The sequence below is a fragment of the Maniola hyperantus genome, chromosome 17 (assembly GCF_902806685.2).
Source record: "Maniola hyperantus chromosome 17, iAphHyp1.2, whole genome shotgun sequence".
NCBI classification, from domain to species: domain Eukaryota; kingdom Metazoa; phylum Arthropoda; class Insecta; order Lepidoptera; family Nymphalidae; genus Maniola; species Maniola hyperantus.
This window is the reverse complement of record NC_048552.1, coordinates 2,025,412-2,047,656: the sequence shown is the minus strand read 5'-3', so window position 1 is coordinate 2,047,656 and position 22,245 is coordinate 2,025,412. Positions and strand designations below refer to the sequence as shown.

The 22,245-nt window shown below is 37.4% G+C and overlaps 1 protein-coding gene and 2 non-coding genes across 6 annotated transcripts; 2 read left to right on the top strand and 1 right to left on the bottom strand.

Annotated features, from left to right (window-relative positions):
- Positions 1-9,448: 9,448 nt before the first annotated feature.
- On the bottom strand, positions 9,449-9,563 carry LOC117990349 (U5 spliceosomal RNA). The gene has a single exon (XR_004674742.1). It is a non-coding gene; the product is annotated as a U5 spliceosomal RNA (small nuclear RNA).
- Positions 9,564-9,954: 391 nt separating this feature from the next.
- Positions 9,955-18,879, top strand: LOC117989923 (alpha-tocopherol transfer protein-like). 4 transcript variants are annotated; one of them, XM_069504068.1, is made up of 7 exons: positions 9,955-10,251; positions 12,829-12,974; positions 13,764-13,858; positions 14,416-14,560; positions 16,316-16,509; positions 17,006-17,157; positions 17,876-18,879. In XM_069504068.1, exons 2-7 carry the CDS (start codon positions 12,830-12,832, stop codon positions 18,018-18,020), a joined length of 876 nt encoding a protein of 291 aa, XP_069360169.1. In that variant the 5' UTR covers positions 9,955-10,251; position 12,829; the 3' UTR covers positions 18,021-18,879. The 4 variants fall into 4 exon arrangements, with proteins under 4 accessions (XP_069360169.1, XP_069360170.1, XP_034833209.1 ...); XM_034977318.2 differs by lacking the exon at positions 9,955-10,251 and adding an exon at positions 11,038-11,243; XM_069504069.1 differs by lacking the exon at positions 12,829-12,974 and having other exon boundaries at positions 9,956-10,251.
- LOC117990350 (U5 spliceosomal RNA) lies at positions 15,360-15,474 on the top strand. Its single transcript, XR_004674743.1, has one exon. It is a non-coding gene; the product is annotated as a U5 spliceosomal RNA (small nuclear RNA).
- Positions 18,880-22,245: the final 3,366 nt, after the last annotated feature.

The following is a 22,245-nucleotide window of genomic DNA, read 5'->3' as shown; positions in this document are numbered from 1 at the left end:
GAAACTTGGTACAAAGATTGCATCCCGGGGAAGGACATAGGCTACTTTATATTCCGGAAAATCAAATAGTTCTCAGGGGAATTTTAAAAACCTCCACGCGGACGAAGTCGCGGGCATCATCTAGTTTCAATTTCAAATAACTTATCTATAAATTGTATTAGCTTCCCTAGTATTGGATTCCCAGAAATTACACAAGAGGACCACAAACACAATATTCCTGTAGCATCCACCTCAAAGACAATGTAACTGAACTGATATTTCCAAGAACAAAAACAATTAGAATGCAGTTTACGTTGTATATTATATGAAGTACATAATATAACTGTTTAAGACGCTATGTAGGTATATAGACATGCAATGCATTTCAATTGAGCAAACTTGTTTAATATGTTGTTGTCATCATCATCATGATCAACCCATCGCCGGCTCACTACAGTGCACGGGTCTCCTCTCAGAGTGAGAAGGGTTTTGGCCATAGTCTACCACGCTGGCCATGTGCGGATTGGTAGACTTCACACACCTTTGAGAACATTATGGAGAACTCTCAGGCATGCAGGATTCCTCACGATATTTTCCTTCACCGTAAAAGCAAGTGATATTTAATTATTTAAAACGCAAATAACTTTGCAATACAATGATGTAGTGGTGATAATTTATTATGTAAGCTTAAAACTAAAGCTAGACTTAAGAGGGTTCCAAATGCGCCCAGGACTGAGAAGCGCCCACAACAAACTCAGCCGACTCAACTCAGTATGGTTTGCCAGGTCTGCCAAACTTTTACCACATTTGCAAACTTTATTAGTTACTTGATTTAAATTTGAATGCTTTTCGTTTTAAAGATAGCCAAAAAATAGTAAAATTATTAAAAAAAGTTTAATAATTTTTACGATCGCGAATTTAATTATTACAAGTTTGACATTTCAATGGCGGTGCTGTTATTAGCTAAAGCGTATATTCGTCTGTTAAATTGTAATTAGTAGGTAATTAAATTTTTGGTAACTTGTTTTGAATGTCAGGTAAAGACGCGACATAAAGACCTTTTAAAAGGGCAACAGAAAGAGTTCATTAACATTACACAGATCTTTTATTTTTAACTGACTTCGAAGGGAAGGTTCTTACTTCGATGGACTCGAAGTTTTGAATTTATACCTACAGCACTTTGAATAGAATAGAATAGAATTATTTGCTGATCCAACACACATATTAAAAACAATTGAACATTTACAAAAATAACGCCTTAAAATCTAAACAGTGTTTATAATGAGTCGTCGTGCTAACGAAAGGGCCTGAAGTCTAGCTACTAGCATTTTGCCTCATACTAGGCCTAGGGCCATGGTATTATTATATTATTTAATTCGTTTAAAAAGCGAATAACTCCGAAAAGTTGAGGTGCGTGCCTGTGATCGAACCCCGGACCTCGCGAATAGGAGACCGACATTTTAACCACTAGGCTACCACCGATCTAGTAACATGCTCATAAAATTGTAATTTTTTGAAAAATGTGACTTGTGAGTTGTGGTGACCTTTAAAAAAATCGCAATTTTATTCTAAAGTCGTATTTTGAATTTTGATGGAATTTCACGTGTATTAGTAATCCTAATACTTATTGAAAATACGAAATGTCTGGGTGGTCTGTCCACGGTCTTTTCACTTGACCAAATTCGGTACAGTAATAGCTTCCATCTCGGAGACGCACATAAGCTACAATTTATCCCGGAAAATTAAAGAGGTCCCACGGGATTTTAAAAACGTAGTGTTTTTAAAATCCATGGTGTAGAAGTGGTGAGATCATCTAGTAAAGAACTTAATAAGTACTTATTAAGAAATTGCAAAACTGATAAACTTGAGTTATACTTTAACCAATAATAATTTAAAATAATTTAAGTTTATTTATAAAATATATTGATAAGTTTTGCAAATATTACGGATACCAAACGTTGATTTGAATTGGCAAATCATCGCGCATTCTCGATTGAAATATGTGACATTTATGTACTTAAGTAAGTATATGTTCTTGCGCAACAAAAGCTATCGGGTAACTTAGGAAATTAATGTTTTTCCTACAACTATCCGCCCCGGCTTCACACGGGTAGCTTATTACAATTTTCGTAGAAATCTCTTATTTTATTGAAATAAAATATAGCCTATGTCACTCAGGAATAATGTAGCTGTCTACTGGTGAAAGAATTCTCAAAATCGGTTCAGTAGTTCCAGAGATTACCCCCTACAAACAAACTTACAAACTTTACCTCTGTAATAGTAAGTACTTATAGATATTATATCCATACTTCCATAGTTTCATACTAATAATATTATCAATGCCAAAGTGTTTATTATGTCTGTCTGTCTGCTAGATTTCGTTTAACCGATTTTGATGAAACGGAAGATGAGAAATTAGCTTATGCCTTATATCCCTTAACATGCCTTATGTACAGAGCCTGCATCCTGGAGAAAAGGGATGTACCTAATACCTATATCCTGGAAAATAACAGTGTAGAGGATTAGTTCGAAGTACACAACTTAATAAGCTGAAGTGGCTATGGGCAGGGCACATAATTCGTAAAACCGATAGACGTTGGGGTCTCAAGGCGCTGGAATGGCGACCTCGCACCGAAGACCCCCTTGGAAGACCCCCCACTAGGTGGACGGCATCAGGCGAGTCGCAGGAAGTCGCTGGATTCAAGCGGCCGGCGCGGCGTGGGGAAGTCCCTACAAGAGACCTATTTTTTTTATATGTATTTAAAATTATTTAGTAATTTCCTTGAAGTGTAGGTAAAAACACTATCATAAAAATTATAAAAAAAAATATAAGAGACCTATGTCCGTCCAGCAGTGCCCGTGCCCGGGTGATGATGTTGACACAATTTAAAAATTAATTAGTAGTGTTAACCCGGTTCACTTTTTCTTCATTCTCTTCTTTCTTCGTAAGGTAGGTAGGTATAATAAATAAGTAGCGCGCGCACGCGCAACATGGACAATTTAGTGCAAATAAATCGCATTACCAGGCAATCATACTATGAGAGGAACGGAGCAAAGGTGCAAGTCAAGGCGAGTTCCGACGACCTCGTATCGAGATGTTATAAAATGTTACACAACTATTGCTTGGGTGCTAATTACCCAGGCTTCTGTTTATGGAGGTGTAGTGACTGAGAAACTGTTAAAAAAATATTACTTATTTAATCAAACAATTTAATAAGTCCTTGTATTGTACCTATGTAGTAAAAATAAAAACCGACTTCGTTACATAAACACTAAAAATTGAAAAATAATTTAATTTATTACCGAATATATTATGTATACAAGAGTTATTATAGTTCCATAATAATACTTTTTGGTGCCGGTGCCAATTAGCTTTAGCTGCGCGAATCGTCTAGACTTCATATTTTTATGGGACTCCACAATGGCACCTCATTGGCACCGACCCCAAAAAATATTATTATGGAACTATATTAACTCTTGTACCTATACATAATATATTCGGTAATAAATTAAATTATTTTTCAATTTTTAGTGTTTATGTAACGAAGTCGGTTTTTATTTTTTTTGTAAAAATTTTTTATTTCACAATTTTTAGTGGCCCCATGGAATTATGCTATGACTGGTTAAAAATCTACTGTTTACTAAGCTATTACACTGATCGCGAGCAATTTACTCTTATCCGTTGAGGAGTTCCAGTATCTATCTTCGAAGATGTTCATCAGATCTTCACCAAATTGAAATGGGACCAACTTTGAAGTATACCCTTTCAAACAAAAAAAGAATTTTCAAAATCGGTCCAAGCGTTTTTGAGTAATCGGGGAACATACATAAAAAAAAAATAAAAAAAAAAAAAAAAAAAAGATTCCGACGAATTGAGAACCTCCTCCTTTTTTTGAAGTCGGTTAAAAACACCATTATACACAATATTAGTTTTATTCAAAATAAATTATTCTTATTCTTATTTAAAAATTAAAACTAAATGATGCCCGACATCTTCCGCGTAGATTAGGGTTACTATTTATTTATTTCAATACAAAAAACTATGTTATATACATAGTACCTATACAGAAAAAAAAAACTTATCACTAAAAAATTTTTATTTACAAAAAATGTACGCCGTCCAAATGGTCATTTATGGGCATTGTGCCCAAAACACTGGCACTATTACCTCGCTGAACGGCAAGGCTCAACCGTTGAGTGAAATAAGCACCAGCTCTTGGGTTAGGTTATTTAAAAAGCTCGTAGGAACTCCTTGGTTAATGGTTAAGGAGTGATAAAGGTAGGTGGTAGCCTATATGTGTCCATCGGTTGATGATGATGATGATGATAGGTACCTAATCGAAGTTTTTGAAGTCCATTTATTTTACTTACGAAGTTACAAGATCACACGTAGGTATTTTAACGTGAATATTGAATTATCATAAAAGCATTAGACTAGGTACCTATGTTCTTACCTACTATGTAGTTAAATCGCGGTAGTTAAATTGTAAACCGTGATGCAATGGGCAGGCCATGTCTGTCGCAGAACCGATGGCCGATGGGGCAGACGTGTTCTGGAGTGGAGACCGCGTACCGGTAAGCGCAGTGTAGGACGACCCCCCGCCCGCTGGACCGATGACCTGAAGAAGGTGGTGGGGAGCGGTTGGATGAGGAAGGCGGAGGACCGTGTTTGGTGGCGCGCTCTTGGAAAGGCCTATAAATAAATAAATAAAAAATAAAAATAAAATAAAATAATTTTATTTCAGGTTTGGGACCCATATAAAAACATGTTATAATTAAAAATTAAAATGCGTATAAAAATATTTATTATAATAGCCTATGTCCAGCAGTGGACGCAGACAGGCTGATGGATGGATGGATGGATGGATGCAATGTACTTTCACTGGACAACGGTCTGGTGCAGCTATACGAGCTATACGCACGGGCGGCCTTAGCCGTTGTGAGGCTCTTGGTGTCATGTCATCCTTTGTGGAATTTATGTGAATTGAAAACATACAGGCTGTCACCAGAACGCAATGCAAAACGTGCAAAACCCGCATACGATTGAGTCCGAGTGGCCTACTTACGGAACGTTCGTTGACCTCTAGCGTCAGTCAGAAGGGTTTTTTATAATTTTCTTTTGCTTTTTTCGCTTTTTTATATCAGAGATCATCATTCAGAATCATTTGACGATTTGAAATACTTCTATTCTATTCTATTCCTAACATAATATTATTTCGCAGAAAATACCCGAATCTATCATCTATCCCCTCCAACATCAATGTTTCTATCCTTATCGGTCCGTTAACAAACTGTAACAACCGTCCGTACTTACTTACGTTAACTTTAACAGATGTTCTACTAGGAGATAATGACTAAGTTGTAGATACAGATAGGCCATCTTTGTTAGAACTATGGGCACCAGTGGAACACCGAACTGTGGATATGAACCGTTCAATTTGACAAAGTGTTACTAGGAAATAATAATTTCCTTTAGGTTTCATGGTGCTGGCTGAATGTGTATTTTTGACAGTTTACTGATAGTATTAATCCGCATAAAGGAGATCCGCAGGAGAACCAAGGTCACTGACATAGCCCAAACTATTAGCAAGCTGAAGTGGCAGTGGGCAGGTCATGCCTGTCGTAGAGGCGATGGCCGTTGGAGCCGGAAAGTCCTTAAGTGGAGACAGCGTTTAAGCAAGCGTAGTGTGGGACGCCCTCCAGCACGATGGACCGACAATATAAAGAGGCTGGTGGGAAGTGGCTGGATGAGGAAGGCTGAGAACCGGGTGTGGTGGCGCTCTTTAGGGAAGGCCTTTGACCAACAGTGGGCGTCCACAAGCTGATGATGATGATTAATATAGATAGATAGACGTGAAAAGGCAGGTCATCTGCGGACAATAAGTAGATAAGCAGATAAAGTAGCGGGCAGGAAATATTGTACATCGACCTTTAGCAAGAGATTTCGGCTTCGTAGAGCGTTGTCTCTGTCACTCATACCTATGTGAAGTTTTGTCGGTCTCAACGACAGAGACAACGCTCTGCGAAACCGCTATCTCTTTCTAAAGTCGATGTACAATATTTTCTGCCACGTACTACCCTGTTTACTTTAATTATGTATTAAGTGTCTATAGAAAGAGAAAAATATAAAAAGACAGAGAAACACGTTGGCCTTGCAATGGTACCTACCTAGGTAATTTGCTCTAATGGTTCCGCGTTCATATTAAATCATAAATCATCATAATAACTGCAAATATTCTCACATAATTCTTCGTTGCTACTATAAATTTGTAATAGTTTGCACCGTGCAAGTAGGTACGCTAGTATGAGCATCATGCAATAGGTAGACCTAACCTCTGCAGGAGAAAAAGGTTTCGTAGTTTGAATTGAAATACCTACTCACCTACCTAATCTTCTTCTTCTCGAGTCGACGCCCGACGGTCACCTCAAACATGCCCAAAATGCCGCAACCGCGATGGCTCGGTCTTAAAGGTAGCCCGTCGTGGTGAAAATGTTAGTCAGCCTACTGATTTTTTTCATGTAGTAGCTGCTTCCAGAGATGCCGGGTGCTTGTGATCGGTATAAAACAATCACCATGGGGAGGCTCTTTTCATATCACCTGATTATTCAACATGGGGGTTATGTAATGTCTTACGTAACGGGCGCCGGGATAAATTCCAAGCGTAACGAGGGATGTTAGAGTATCGAGCGTAGCGAGGGTGTTGCATCTATAATCTCCTGATTGAAGCGCGGGCCTTAGGGACGCCCAAGATTAAGACAGTATTACCCCCAAGTTCAATACTCTACTTTTCACACCACGCAAGAAATTTTGAAATGCAAAATTTAAATGTATTTTTATTGCACTAATCCCACGGGATTTTTAGAAACCTAAATCCACGCGGACGAAGTCGCGGGCATCATCTAGTTACAAATAAATCTAATCGAGTTTTAAAACTTGTTTTAATCGACACTTTAAAGACCTTCAGAGCAGGTAGGTACTAAGTACTAAGGAACTATTGACCCTATAAAGTGTGTCAGTAGGTACCTAAGTTTTATAACTAACTGCTACGAGTAATTACATGGGGCACTAAATCCTAAACTGCCTATCCAGTCTTGCCTAGCTACATGTTTGATAAATATTATAACTTCAATGGTTTATTTTAGGTAGAGATGGGAGATTTCACATGTAGGCAGCTGATGAAAAATAACAAAAAAACCTTTTCGTAAATCACGAAGCAAAAGTCAAAAGTCAAAATCAATTATTCAGAATGGGTATTATAAACGCGGTTGATTAAATTTTTTGTAATATTTTAACTAAACAAAAAAGTATAAAGTTGAGTATGAGACAATTTTATTAAATAAATTTAAATTAAAACTAAAATTAATTAAATTAAATCTATGGGTAAATATATAAATGGTCAATTGCTGAATTTGCAATACAATGATGAAGTGGTGACAATTAATTAGTAAACTAACTAAGAGTATTCCAAACGCGCCCACTGAGATGAGCCCACAACAAACTCAGCTGGGTATTCTGTTTAGGGTTCCGTACCTCAAAATGAAAAAGGAACCCTTATAGGATAACTTTGTTGTCTGTCTGTCCGTCTGTCTGTCGTGTCGTTGACCTAGAATCACGAAATTTAGCAGGTAGGTAGGTCTCATAGCACAAGTAAAGGAAAAATCCGAAAACCGTGAATTTGTGGTTAGGTAGGTACATCATAAAAAAATTAAATGTGTTCATAAACAAATAATAATTAGTATTTTAACTTTAAAAGTTACTATACCAAGTGAGGTATCATTATGAAAGGGTGAGGTATACCTGTAGATTCGAAAACAGATTTCTATTAATTTTTACGCATAATAGTTTTGGATTTATCGTGCAAAATGTCGATAAAATACGACTGTAGTACGAAACCCTCGGCGCGCGAGTCTGACTCGCACTGGGCCGGGTTTTTTTTATTAAAGCAAAACTTTTACAAAATGTCATCGAAAATCAATAAAGGTGTGTTTGTTGATTTTCCCAGTTGGTATCCCAAAGTGGTGCTGCCAATTTCGCCACACTGCTACAGGCTACTGCCAAAAGTTTGGTACTAGGAGTACAGCATAAGAAGACGGTAGGGTGGCAAATTGTCCAATGAGCGCTGAGCCTTGTTGGCCTTATCAAAATGTCGATGTTGCGCAGTATGTTATTAATAATTATCATTGCAAGTAGGTCATGTCTCATTATAACAACTGTAACCAGAACACAGGACACTTACCTACTGATAACAAAATGCAAATATGTAAAATGATACCCTTATCTATTTTTATTAAAAAGTTGATATTTTAAATAAATTATTTATTGGTAAATCCGAAACAACAAATAGTTTTGATACCGGCCGACATGGATAACAATAAATTAATGAGTAGGTAATTAAAAAAAAATTAAGCTATTAAACTACTTATTAGTAAATCAATGAAAGTGATAAGAATAGAATTTTAGATAAGTGGATAGGTACCTATAGAAAGTTTTTATTACACAAAAAGTAAAAAAGCAACTAAAAACTAAAATTAGCACGCAAAGACAGCCTTATTGCATATAGCAATTCTGCCAGGCAAACAAAATTCTCGCAATAAAGGTATGATTCCGAACCACGCTGCACGCATGCAGCAGCGCTGCCGCATCAGTGCTGTCACCAGCTGTCACAGTCCTGTCGCGGCACACAATCTCTATAAGTTTATATGACATTACATTCCGAGCTAGGCAGCAATGTTCCGCTACATTGCTAGGCAGCAATGTTCCGCTACATTGCTGCCGCAACATTGCTGCCTAGCTCGGAATGTAATGTCATATAAGCCTATAGAGATTGTATGGGGACCAGTAGTGCCGCGACTGGACTGTGACAGCTGGTGACAGCACTGTTGCGGCAGCGCTGCTGCGTGCAGCGTGGTTCGGAATCATAGCTTAAAACTAATTTTACAGCAATATCACTGAAAATATCGCCGCATGCGAATGTAACTAACGCCATCTAGTTAGCACATGTAACAAATGAGCATAATTCACTCACAAAAACTGTTTTATTTGGGACGGAAATTTTTGTCCGTGATTTCGTCAGTGTGCTGCCAAATTTAATGATTCTAGGTCAACGGGAAGTACCCTGTATGTTTCTTGACAGACCGACAGACAGACAGACAGACAGACAGGCAGACAGACAGACAACAAAGTGATATAAGGGTTCCGTTTTTCCTTTTGAGGTACGGAACCCTAATAAAACCTAAAGTTTCCTAAGACAGTTTCCCTGTATCTCCTATAGTTTGGGATTTCCCCTACAGTCCCAGTTAAAAACACTGTATAGTGTATACTGTATAGGCAAATCAATTTGGAATAAGACTATTTTTTTTCTGCTGACGACAAGACAAGACTAATGACTTTAATTATGTATAGTAGTTTTTAATCTCATGATGAAATGAAGGTTTCACTTTCCATTCCCAATTTCCCACCTGTTTTATAAGCCCTACGATCGTAGGGCATCAAAAATTGTAAAGACTCATTTGAGTGTCCCCCTCCACGGAAATCTTTAGTAAAAGGCGAAAGATTTATACGTTTTGAAGGGAAACCAGAGTTACTAAACAAATTTTTAGTGTGTGTGTTGTTTCGGATTGACTATGCTGCGTAGGCCCTATTGGCCGCTAAACAACAAAACAAAACGTTGAACAAAATGCAAAGCTCATATTATATACTTGCGCCGGTAACCAAACGATAGCTTGTATTTTATCGGCACAGCGACATCTAGTGTTTACTTCTAGAAATTAACATTTTCATGAATACTCGATGAGACTCGGATAGGACCCGATTTTGTCTATTGTTAAAAATACCCACTAATATTTAAAGGCTTCATATTTTAAGAAATTCGTACGGCATTCCCTCTTTGTCGCATAAAATCGGGGGCAAAGGTTAGTGAACAAACTTAATTATTATGTTCACTGCGTATTATCTGCGCGTGGACAGGAGTCATTGAGTTCGATACTTCGTCAATCAGTGTTAAGTGTTTGTTTGTGTGACACATTTACGAACGCGGAACGAACGCCCTTTTTTAATTGAAAAATATTCTTATTTTGCTATTTTGTGATACACGTTATATTTTCAAATATAATTTTTGTTTATCAATATAATAATTATCATGGCTTGAGGCCTATAGTGGTAATCTTCCTTGTATGGTTTAGGCTTGTTATTATTTTAAGGTGGCGTTTTGTCTACTGTTCCCTAAACGTCACCTTCATCGCTTTCTAGTTTTGACATAATATTTTGATTAGGTAAGTGCGATAAAAGCATTTTCATTTTGTTAACATTTTTCTCTATAAATGAGTGATGACTCGACGTAATAAGAATAAGCTATTTTTGTATCAATGACTTTTTAAAATATTGCGTACAATTAGTATCAATATTTTTTTTAGGGTTCCGTACCTCAAAAGGAAAAACGGAACCTTTATAGGATCACTTCCTTGTCTGTTTGTCTGCCTGTCAAAAAACCTGAAGGGTGAAAATTGGCAGGTAGGTGAATCTTATAGCACACGTAAGGGCAAAAATCCGAAAACCGCGAATTTGTGGTAAGGTAACATCACGAACAAAAAGTGTTTGTGAACAAATAGGCCAGTTAATAACACACGGCCACTTGTTTATTAGGCGTTAGGTTTCACGGTTATATTATGTTTTGAACGTCAATGAATACAAAATTCACGAGTCAGGATTTGTTAACATTGAACCAAAAATTTACTTGTGCAACCCACTTGGCTTTTTTTGGTGGTCAAAGTATAACCGCAACTTAACTAACTGCCAAACATACATACTGAACCTAAAGTAAACTGATGATATTAAATTTCTGACAGATAAATTCGTCTCAGTGCATAATGGCTTTTCACAAAATATCCTTTCTTGTAATGTCATTTTTATCATACTTCAGAATGCCCCTTTCTCATAAAGTTATTTTCTCAAAAAATACTTTATCATGATGTCCTTTTCGCATTCTGAAAAATGACAAGAAGGGCTACCTTATGAGAAAAAGCATTTTGTGAAAAGGCGCTTAGACGATTAATTTTAGTTTTAGCAGAGGTTTTAGTAACCGTTGTCTAGGTCCCAGTATGTGTAACAGTAAAGTGGATTCGAAAGGGAGATTGTTTTATACACTAGTAGTTACATTTCTATGGCATTAGGTAGAAAATAGAAAGACCAAAAGCAGTTAGTGTTTGAGTGCAGACCTAAGATGTGAATTTTGAAAAGGCTCTGGAAATTGGAATAGGTATATCAGGTAAGGAATCAGGGATTCATTCAAATTTTAATTTGCCTACTTCAAGCAAATTTTTAAAAACTTTAATTAATTGCACTTAATTTTTAACTAGTTATAGACCTAATTTTAAATAATTAATTTTGGCTAAGGTTAAAAAAAGAACTTGTATATTGGACATAATATCTATGTGAAATATAGTATAAAAACTAGTCAATTTAATTTCAATGTTCTTAGAGATTGACTCTTCTTCTTCTGAGAGGTTCTTAGACTCAAAACTGATTTTTCAGAAGCGTCCATATTACTTCATTAGATTTCCCGCGACATCATCAGTGATGATTTGGATTTTCTAAGATTTCATTAGTAAGCAAAAGTTAAAATGCACGTTGATTTGTAAGTGAGTTTCTTAATATTTTTTGCAAATTCTTGTTGCCGCTAATTTGCCTGAGTGTACAATCACAGGCGCAACACAGTGAATTTTAAAGTCCTGTGAGTTGTTAAAAATTCAGAATAAGTACTTTTAGCAAAAATTGGAAAAATATCCAAAAAAACAATTTAGAATTTACTTTTATGTACTCATTTATAAGAGTATGATACTCTGATTTTTAATTCGGTGGAATTTTGTGTTACCAGAGATAAAACCTTTCCCACAAAAAATGACAACTTTAAATCCTGTAGGTACAATGTACATAGGTAAATATATAAATCAATTATTGCCTCATGTATGGAAGATTATCACTTGAGAACAACTCCATCGATTTTTGTAAAAGAATTTTTTGAAAATCCTCAATCAGATTTAAGTAAGTGGGTATGTACCTACTTAGATACATCAAGATGATTAAAATTGAAATGAAATAAAAATGAACTTAGTAAACGTATAAGCATCGTATAAGTCAAGAATACATCATCAAATCAACCAAATATTTGTGGGCGCAAAATGAACTAGGAGGCAGAATTTAATTCCGTGCTTGGATTCCGTGGAACTCTGACAGCTGTCATTTATGACTTTTCAGTTATATTACAAACATTTTGTGTGCCTCTTTTATTTAATACCTGTTTAATACATATCTATATATATAAAAGGAAAAGGTGACTGACTGACTTTCTGATCTATCAACGCACAGCTCAAACTACTGTACGGAGCATGCTGAAATTCGGCATGCAGATAGCTATTATAACGTAGGCGTCCGCTAAGAAAGGATTTTTCAAAATTCAACCCCTAAAGAGGTAAAATAGGGGTTTGAAGTTTGTATGAAACTCTGTCAGTTTTGAAGTGTTTATAAAGAAGTTTTGTAGTTAATATTTTTGCAATTAGCAGTATGACATATTTTATTAAGCTCATGTTAAAATCTTATAGTTAAAGATCAAACCTAAGGGTGTAAAATAGGGGATTAAAATTTGTGTAGTCCACGCGGACGAAGTCGTGGGCTTATAAGCTAGTATCATATATGTTTTATAGATGAAAGTAACTGCGAATGGATTATCTACACATAATATGTGCAGCTATTACCTGAATAAAAAATTATTCATTTAGTAATTTTATTATTAATTTTATGTATCTACTTGTTACCTACCACTTACTTTTTTTGTCTTTTGCATTCCTTGAAAGAATGTCGCCATTTCAAGAAATAGCTTTCAAGGCAGAGTTGGACCGGCATGTCGATCCCGAATGCGAGTACCAGGCGAGCATATTGTGCGAAGAAGATCCTGATACTCGAGCACGCGCTGTAGAGAAACTGAGGAACATGACATATGGTAAAAGAAGAATACCAATCTGGGCATAGCTGTAAGTTAGGCAAAGATAACAATATTCTAATAACGTATAGACCACTTACTATATAATATACTACACATAGTACATACTATAGATACAAGGAGCTGAAAAAAAAGAGAAATTGGAATATTGTCTTGCCGCCATAATATTGTGACGTGTACTGTACCTACGTATAACAAAAAAAAAAAAATGAAAACTTCAATGAATGACTAAGGTAGCGGATAGGAGTCTGATTGTCTTGTTATTATACATAGTGAGTTCATTGACGTGCCTATTCTTATTTTGACCGCATATAGTAGTATAATTGGTGCCTAAGTAACTTTTTTCAGACCATCTTGTCTACTCATCGTCATCTTGTATCATCTTGTGGTTACTATTGATGTTAAATGGACTATTTACTCATTGTGACATCATAAGGTGATAAAATCGGAATTAAGTACCAGTTTATCCAGTGTATCTCGGTAACCTCATTATGTTATCGTAGTTTATTAATTACTGCAGACCCGAGATGTATTAACATTTAACAAAGACCAATAATTAATAGTTTATTGGAAAAAATATTTTTCAATACCACTTCAAAACTGTAACCAACGTATTAATTTTACAAACCAAAGTACCTATAATATATTGGTTTTTTTTTATCAAACTTGGCATCATTTGTTTAATCGGACAACAATTGATCCATTTAGTGTTAGTGACAATAAATACTTAATAACTATGTTAGTACTTAAAACTAGGAGTTAGTTTTAAATTAAGTATAATTGTTTTAGAGCGAGAGGAATGCGTTCCGCCGCGTATGGATGACGCATTCTTGCTACGTTTCCTGCGCGCGCGTCGTTTCATACCGGCGCGGGCACATCGTCTGGTAGGTTCTTTGTTCCTGGTACATTTGACTCAGTTGGTTAATCTTGCGCTAATTCATATATTTTAATCATCAATCATTCTCATACTCTATGGGATGGGGATTGGGGCATTAAAATAGATCACGATATTATAATTATGTAATAAACAAACGGACACTCAATGACATGACAGGTCTAAACGTAAAGGATGTACATAGATATAAGCTAGCCTTAATTATTAAAGGCTAATTTAATGCCTTTTCACAATGTTGCTGGCGATAAAACATACTCACTTCTTGAGATCTGTCAATTTGATATTAATTTGTTTAGACTTTCATAAGCTTTCATGGTTCAGTATTTTACGAACGAGCGACAACGAACAAAGAAATAGGTATCCTTGACAAGGCTGATATCCTAGTTGTATGATGTGTCGAGTGTGCTGTAACAGCTCTTGGCCAAGAACTTCTTGGCTCTTAATAAAAATGATATAACCATTGAAACTAGATGGCGGTACTAGTAAAACAGTGTTCCCTTTTCAAATTATTGTTCAAAATTCAAATTAATCATATTATTTTTCTAGATGGTCCGTTACTGTACTTTCCGGGAACAGAATCCGCATCTTTGGCGCGATGTGTGCTGGTATGGACTAAGCAGACTTGGCAATATTTTTGAGGGTGTTTTGTTTGATAGACCAGATGTTGGAAGGCTTATTATTTGCCGTATAGGTAAGGGACAAGAAAATTGACAAATATCTAACTAAAATAAAATCTAAAATAAAATCTAAATATAATATCATGTAACTAAATAAAATCACACAACAACAATCAACACAATAAGTTACATATAAATACAATAAGTTGTACGAAAAAGAAAAATATGTGGTTAAGGTTCGTACGCACCTGAGCGGCGCGGCGCGGCGCTTCAGTCCGACTGCAGAACGCGTCACCTCAGGCCGCTCGACGGTGCCTACCGCACTACAACTTCAGTACGCGGCACCTCGCGTCACTTGCGCGTCACTTTTATACCCGTTCGCGTACGAGCGCGAAGCGCCGTGCCGCGCCGCTGGGTATGTCGCACTAGCGTCACTGCACTGCGCGTCGCTTCGCTGCGCTTCAAAATATTCTCTCCAGCCGTGCCGCGCGGCAACGCGCGGTGAAGCGCTGTGCAGCGCCGCTCTAGTGCGATATGCGCCATACAAAATGATAGAAATGATATTTTGACGCTCTGTGCCGCGACGTGCAGCTCGCTGAAGCGCCGCGCCGCGCCGCTCAGGTGCGTACGAACCTTAAATTTTACAAACTGAGAACTCTTGAGTAAAAAATGTAACAAAAAATTTACTAAGGTACATTTTTATTCTAACTGAAATAGTGAAAGACGTATAAAAGCGGTCCATTCCGAGTCTCATCAAGTCTTTAGGAAAATATTAATTTCTAAAACTAACACTAGATGTCGCTATGCCGAAAAATACAAGGTATCGTTTGGTTGCTGGCAAAAGTATATAATAAAAGCTTTGCAATTGTTGAGTATCTCTGGTTTCCCTTCAAAACGCACAAATCTTTCGCCTTTTACTAAAGATTTCCGTGGAGGGGAACACTCAAATGAGTCTTATCAATTTTTGATGCCCTACGATCGTAGGGCTTATAAAAGACTTGAATTCAGAATTGTGAAATGTGAACATCATGAGATTTAAATTACTATACAATTAATAGTTTTTTTATAAATGCATGAACATTGTACACCGATTTTTTCGAGGTTTCTGGACCGATTTGCAATTTTTTTTTTAACCAACAGCGTTTCCGACTTCCGTGGTGGTCCCATGAAAATTTCTGCATCCAACTCCTGGTTACTGCCCGCCTAAGTTACCAAGATTCAGGAAGTGTACCAAGTCCCAACTCCTCAGCCCTGATGATGTAGACTACAGCACTCCTAAACTATAGTGATTCAGGAACTGAGGGTGCTGGGTGGTGCAGTGTTATTTTAGGTACCAAGCATAGACTACATCATTGAACTTCGGATCACAACTCCTCAATCCTGATGCTACAATGTATTGAACTCTTTGGCCGTGGAGATTCGGAAATTTCTCATGGTGATGATGTATTGTATTGCAAATTAAACATCTGACTGACGCTAGAGGCAAACGAAAGTTGAGTTAGGCGTCTCGGAGTCAATGCCGCGTCGTAAGCGGGGCATTGATCCGAGTTTTGCGGGTTCGAAAAATACTAAATCACTACAACTACAAAATTAGGCAAATGATTATTGGTATTCGATTGTGTTTAAGTAGTATAACAATAATGCTAATTTTTTGCTAGCGTTCTGGTCACACCCTGTATATTGTACAAAGCAATATAGAGCGTCAGATTCTATATTCTATACCCATATCCTTATCCATACTATAAATATTATAAGTGCGAATGTGTGTCTGTCTCTTTATTACCTTTTCATGGCCCATCTGCTTAAATATTCCTGTCTTTACCAAATAGCTCTATGGGATCCAGATTTCGTCCCCGTCGAAGATCTAGTGCGCGGTTGCCTTATCTTCCTTGAAGTGGGCATCATGCAGCCGAAGCTCCAAGTGCTAGGGGGCACTGCGTTGCTGGATTGTGAGGGCATCACGTTGAAACACCTGCGTCAGCTGACACCGTCTGTTATCATGCAGATCATCAACGTTGTGGGGGTATGTTATCATAGCTTTCCCAATACGATTTTCTACCACAGAACAGCCAGAAACCGTGAACATTGGCATTCAGAGCATGTTCCGACTTCCGAACATTGGAATAATTTGGTGGTTCCGACTTCGGAGTGTCAAAGTAGACCTACACAATAATTTTGATTAAGTAATAGTCTGGCATTTCACGAGGGCGAGTGACTCATAAGTAAGGTAAATGTGTGCGTTTGCGAACGCTTGCTCGCGACTGATTGCCCATGTATAAGACCTAACCACACGCACGCACGCACGCACGCACAACAGACGGAAACGTTTAAGTGAGGAAACCAGCCCAGAATGAAGAAGAAGACCTAACCACAAGTTAAGTTCACACGCCTTCGTGAATTGCAAGAACTGGAACGAAAGAAGAGGCTGGAAAGAGCGGCAAATGCAAAAAAAAAACATTTTGCTGCGCTTTTGGAGTCTACTTTCGTTGGCCAGATTCTAGTTTTTAACATTATTCCAGTTCGCGTTTCCAATCCACCAGCGTGGAATGCACATCATAAATTGCTCACGGCTCTTCGAAAAGCTGTTCTCCGTGTTCAAGCGGTTCGCACCAACGGACGAGTTGTGGGAGAGGGTTCACTTCCACGGATACGATTTCACGTCATTGCATAGGTATGCGAGTACAATTTAAATTTATGAGTACCTGGTAGTAGAATAATTTTTCGAATGACGCGTTGAATTCCGTAAATGTCATTTTTTAACTAAACTAACTGCGTTGTTATTTATTTATCCTCATTGCTGCGTGTCAGTTCCCTTTTAATTAAACTTACAAGTCCTTATTATGCATATGAGTAGCTGCCGAGACAGTCAAGCGGCTTGAGGTCAAGCACGCAGTTTTGTTTTGCAGCAAGCAGCTTGATATGAGCTTGATGCGCTCATCAAGCAACTTGATCAAGCGTACGGCACTTTTCTCATATTATCTCGAACACTGTCCGAACGTCGCGTCAAGCAAAAATGTAAAATCGCATCAATCACCGCCAAGCACGAAAACGTTCACAAGCAAGAATTGTGCTTGACGTCAAGCTGTCCAAGCAAGTTGGCCGTCTCAGAAGCTCTTTACGGCTGTGCTCTCCGAGTTATGGGTGACTAGATCACACGAGTAGACTAGATGATGCCCGCGACCGCGTGGATTTATTAGGTTTTTTAAAAATCCCGTGGGAACTCTTTGATTTTCCTGGATAAAAAGCCTATGTCACTCTCCGGGTCTTTATCTATACCCATGCAAAAAATCACGTAAATCCGTTGCACCGTTGCGACGTAATTGAAGGACAAACCAACAAACAAACACACTTTCGCATTTATAATAAGGGTACTGATTTCATTGTTCCAGGTACATAGATCCAGAATGCCTACCAAAACGATACGGTGGGCATCGACAACCCGTCTCGCTCAGAGATTGGCTTCATAAAATCAAGCAGTACAAAAACAAGCAATTCGATGAAGACATGAAATGTTTGGGCTATGCTGTAGACTGACCTACGAGAACACGTTTATTGACCAACTGACCCGCTCAGCTTCGTTTCTTCTTCGTGGGGGTCTTCTTTAGAGAGAAAAAACCTATTTTTAGGGTTCCGTACCTCAAAAGGACAAACGGAACCCTTATAGGATCACTTTGTTGTCAGTCTGTCTGTCTGTCTATCCGTCTGTCTGCCCACAAACCTACAGTGTACTTCCCGTTCACCTAGAATCATGAAATTTAGCAGTTAGATAGATCTTATAGCTGACATATGAGGAAAAATCTGAAAACCGTGAATTTAGGCTTACATCACACAAAAAAATTAAATTGTGGTCATGAACTAATAATTATTATTTTCAATTTTCTAAGTAAGATAACTATATCAAGTGGGGTATCATATGAAAGGTCTTCACCTGTGCATTCTAAAACAGATTTTTATTTATTTTAATGTATCATAGTTTTTGAATTATCCTGCAAAATGTCGAAAAAATACGACTGTAGTACGGAACCCTCATTGCGCGAGCCTGACTCGCACTTGGCCGGTTTTTTAAATAGGCTTTCGCTTGACTGCAATCACAACAGGAGATGATGGGGCGCACCTGCCTTGAAGGGACTATTCACACTTCTTCTTTTTAAGGAATTTGGTTTTCCCCTTTACATCTCTTATAGCACAATGGCTGTGATACATAGATAGAAGTATAGATATATTTTTATATCTAGGTAGGTATAGTTACCCCAGTTTATATCTAGGTAGCTAACCCAGTGCGGGATAGCGTGGGTGACGTGCTATGTCGACCTGTCGCAAACTATACGTAGGTAGGTGATAGATAAGTGATTTTTTATACAAAAAGTTTAATATAATAAAACCTTAAAGTAAAGCTGGTGTTTTCTTCCTCTTTCATGTCCTCTTATCTTAGGCATATCGGTCATCTTGTTATAAACCGGTTTCCCACAATGACTATTGGATTTGTAAGCGCATTATGCAAGTAATCTGCTTCGATTGAATTGTTGCGATGATGTTGAATGACTGCTTGCGTTCCGTAGGCTTAGTACATATTACCTTTAATACTGTATATCGCACTAACGTTGATAAAAATTTCGACGGCGACGAATGTATTTTTTATATATTATATGTCATGATTTTCAAATAATAATTTATCGTTTTAGTCAAATCACATACTTTTTACAACTGCATTAAGATTTAGGAATAATCTCATTGGATGAAATTTCAAAGAGGCTGTTATTGGTGGGTTGTTTTCGATTCAGACCAATGGCATACACTTTGCATTTTTCGGTGGAATGAATGAAAAAAAGAAACGTGACATTTGGTCGGCATAAATGGCGTTTTATAAAATTAGTTCGTTTGAAGCTTTAGAGCTGGGAGGTAATCTCAAAAAGTGTGAAGTATTGTTGTAAGTGGTGATAAAGATGTAAAAGAAGTATTTCATGTGTTTCAATGAGCATAAATGTGTTAAAGAAGTATTACATGGTGTTTCAATGAGTTATCTCGTAAGTATTTAAGAGTGTATTGAATTAAACATCTGATATCGACGTTGGAGAAGGCGTATTCTTTATATCTATATAAGTCCGCGACTCCGTGCGCATACACGACTTCTATACAACGTTAGTTTTAGTACACGAAAAACCTGAAAGTAGTTTGTTCAGAGTCAGTAACAGAATCGATTGCAATCATTTTTACAACGTGTTTTGACCAAAAAATACTTTAAAATCCTGCAAATTTGGACACCTAATTGAATGACCGCATGCACCAGCTGATTCGAACCGTGCAAGCGGTAGCGCGCACGATCGACGCCAGCCGTCTCGTTCGCTCACAGCCACTAGCTTGGGGTGACCATGTTTTTGCGATAATAACGACTCAACATAACAAGCTTATAACTACGTTAAATATTGTATATAATTATTATGTTCTTTATGTAAAAATATTCGACACGTGTTTCGGTTTTTGCGTTAATTAAAACTAACGTTGTATAAGTTACTAGCTTATGCTCGCGACTTCATCAACTTGGACTACACAAATTTCAAAACCCTATTTCACCCCATTAGGGATTGAATTTTCAAAAAAAAAATCTTAGCGGATACCTACGTCATAATAGCTATCTACATGCCACAGTCCGGTCCGTCCAGTAGTTTGAGCTGTGATAGATCAGTCAGCCAGTCAGTCACCTTTTCCTTTTATAAGATTAAAGATTGTTCCCGTCGACTGAATTGCCAGGCGACTAGTCTACCGTGCGTAATGGGTCTAAAGTAAAATGGACTTTAACAGTCTTTTGTTAAAGCTCAAGTTTATTCCTACATCTACAGCCAGCGCAAGCGAAAAGGTTGCGAAATTTAAATCGGTGGTACTGAATTTTTGAATTTAAATCAAGATTGTGTAGGTCCATTTTACTCTGACGTTATTGAGTTTCGATCTCGAATTGTATGATTATTATCAACGTTGAGTGAGAAGTAAAACTTCATTCCCATGCTAAGCACACAGATAATGCTTCGGTCGTGACGTAATGTTTATTATGTTAAATGCAATGCGACCGCCTCGAATCAAAACATATTGAGTAGATAACGCATACTGCATACGTGCATACAGACATACACTACGTAGTGGTAGTAGCAGCATATTTTGAGTGTGTATTTAAACTGAACTTTATTTACTGAGGTAATCGGTTTGAAAATTTAAATTGATAAGTAGGTATGATGAAAACTAAACTTAGGACGCTTAGGGCGCCGCTAGTAAGCAACGATTAGACTTTAGAGTTGTTATGTAGAAAAACGCTGCGCCTTTGCTGCACTCCACTCTGTCGGTGTGCGTTGCACCTAAAGCATCGATCCCACGACAAACAGCTCAATCGGAAACCTTCTAATCTGCTTAATTTTAATTGTATTGTATTCTTTTAATATGTTTTGACATTTTATTGATTGCAAGCTGTATAAGGCTAATAATTTTATTTTTTGATAATGTTTAATAACTTCATTTGATCTCTCTCGTAAAATATTTGCACACTATTAATTTAGTCGAATGTTATGGGCTCTTTATACCTCCATCTTTTTTGTACCAACGTTCTTGCAAACAAATGATTATTTATTTATTTATTTAATTCAAGTCTGTTGTTCCCAGGTCATCGTCATCATGATATCAACTCATCACCTACTCACTACTGAGTCTCCTCTCAGGATGAGAAGTGTTTAGGCCAGGGATCGGCAAAATATCAAATAGTTTATAAGCAAAAACTATAATATTGAAACGAATTTTTTTGTGGCTCTTTAAAAACTGGGAAATAAGCGATAGTCTGCCACGCGGCCCAATGCTGGCTGGCAGACTTCACACACCTTTGAGAATATTATGGAAAATTCAGGTTTCCTCACGATGTTTTCTTGCACCTAACGGTAAGCATGTAATATTTAATTTTGTTCATGTAAAGTCAAATCGGTTATTCACTGACTGACTGACTGATCTATCAACACACAGGTCAAACTACTGGACGGATCGGGCTGAAATTTGGCATGCTGATACGCCTGATAGCTATTATGACGTAGACATCCGCTAAGAAAGGATTTTTGAAAATTCAACCTCTAAGAGGGTAAAATAGGGGCTAGAAATTTGTGTAGTCCACTCGGACGATGTCGCGGGCATAAGCTAGTAGGTAATAAATTACACTTTTTGATGGTAGTTTGTTACATTTGTGTGGTGATAATTTTTACGCGAACTTAAAACTAAAGCTACGTGGGTTCCAAACGCGCCCAGGTCTGAGAAGAGCCCACAACAAACTCAGGACTCCTATACTATACCTAAAGACTTAAGCCGCAAAGTCAAGTCATCTGCCTACTTTCATGGAGATGGAGTGTTTATCAACAGAAAAGGTATTGTGAAGTGAAGTGAGGTGAGAGCCATACGCCATACCATTTACACGAGGAGGCGCAAGATCAAGGCACGCTGCACGCACCAAAACCTGTTTTGGGTGATGGTACAGAGTAATACTTCACAGACTCTGTGTCTCAAGTGTAACGTTTCGAGTTAACGTTAACTTTGCGTACTCACAATGGGGTCTTGGACTGTTTTATGAAAAGTAGCCATTGTTTGAATAGCCAAAGTGCTGCAAAAAATATATTCCCGCAGAAAATTTTTCAAACATAAAAATAGAAGTATCTGCGGGAATATATTTTTAGCAGCATTTTGGCTATGTAAACACTGCAAAAAATTAAAAATAATTTTGTCGTTTATCGCCTTGGCC

Bases quoted from the DNA above. Each gene is read 5' to 3' on its own strand.
- LOC117989923 (XM_069504068.1), top strand. From the start codon at position 12,830: ATGTCGCCATTTCAAGAAATAGCTTTCAAGGCAGAGTTGGACCGGCAT. The intron at 12,975-13,763 runs GTAAAAGAAGAA...TAATTGTTTTAG, and splicing joins ACTGAGGAACATGACATATG to AGCGAGAGGAATGCGTTCCG. The intron at 13,859-14,415 runs GTAGGTTCTTTG...TTATTTTTCTAG, and splicing joins CGGCGCGGGCACATCGTCTG to ATGGTCCGTTACTGTACTTT.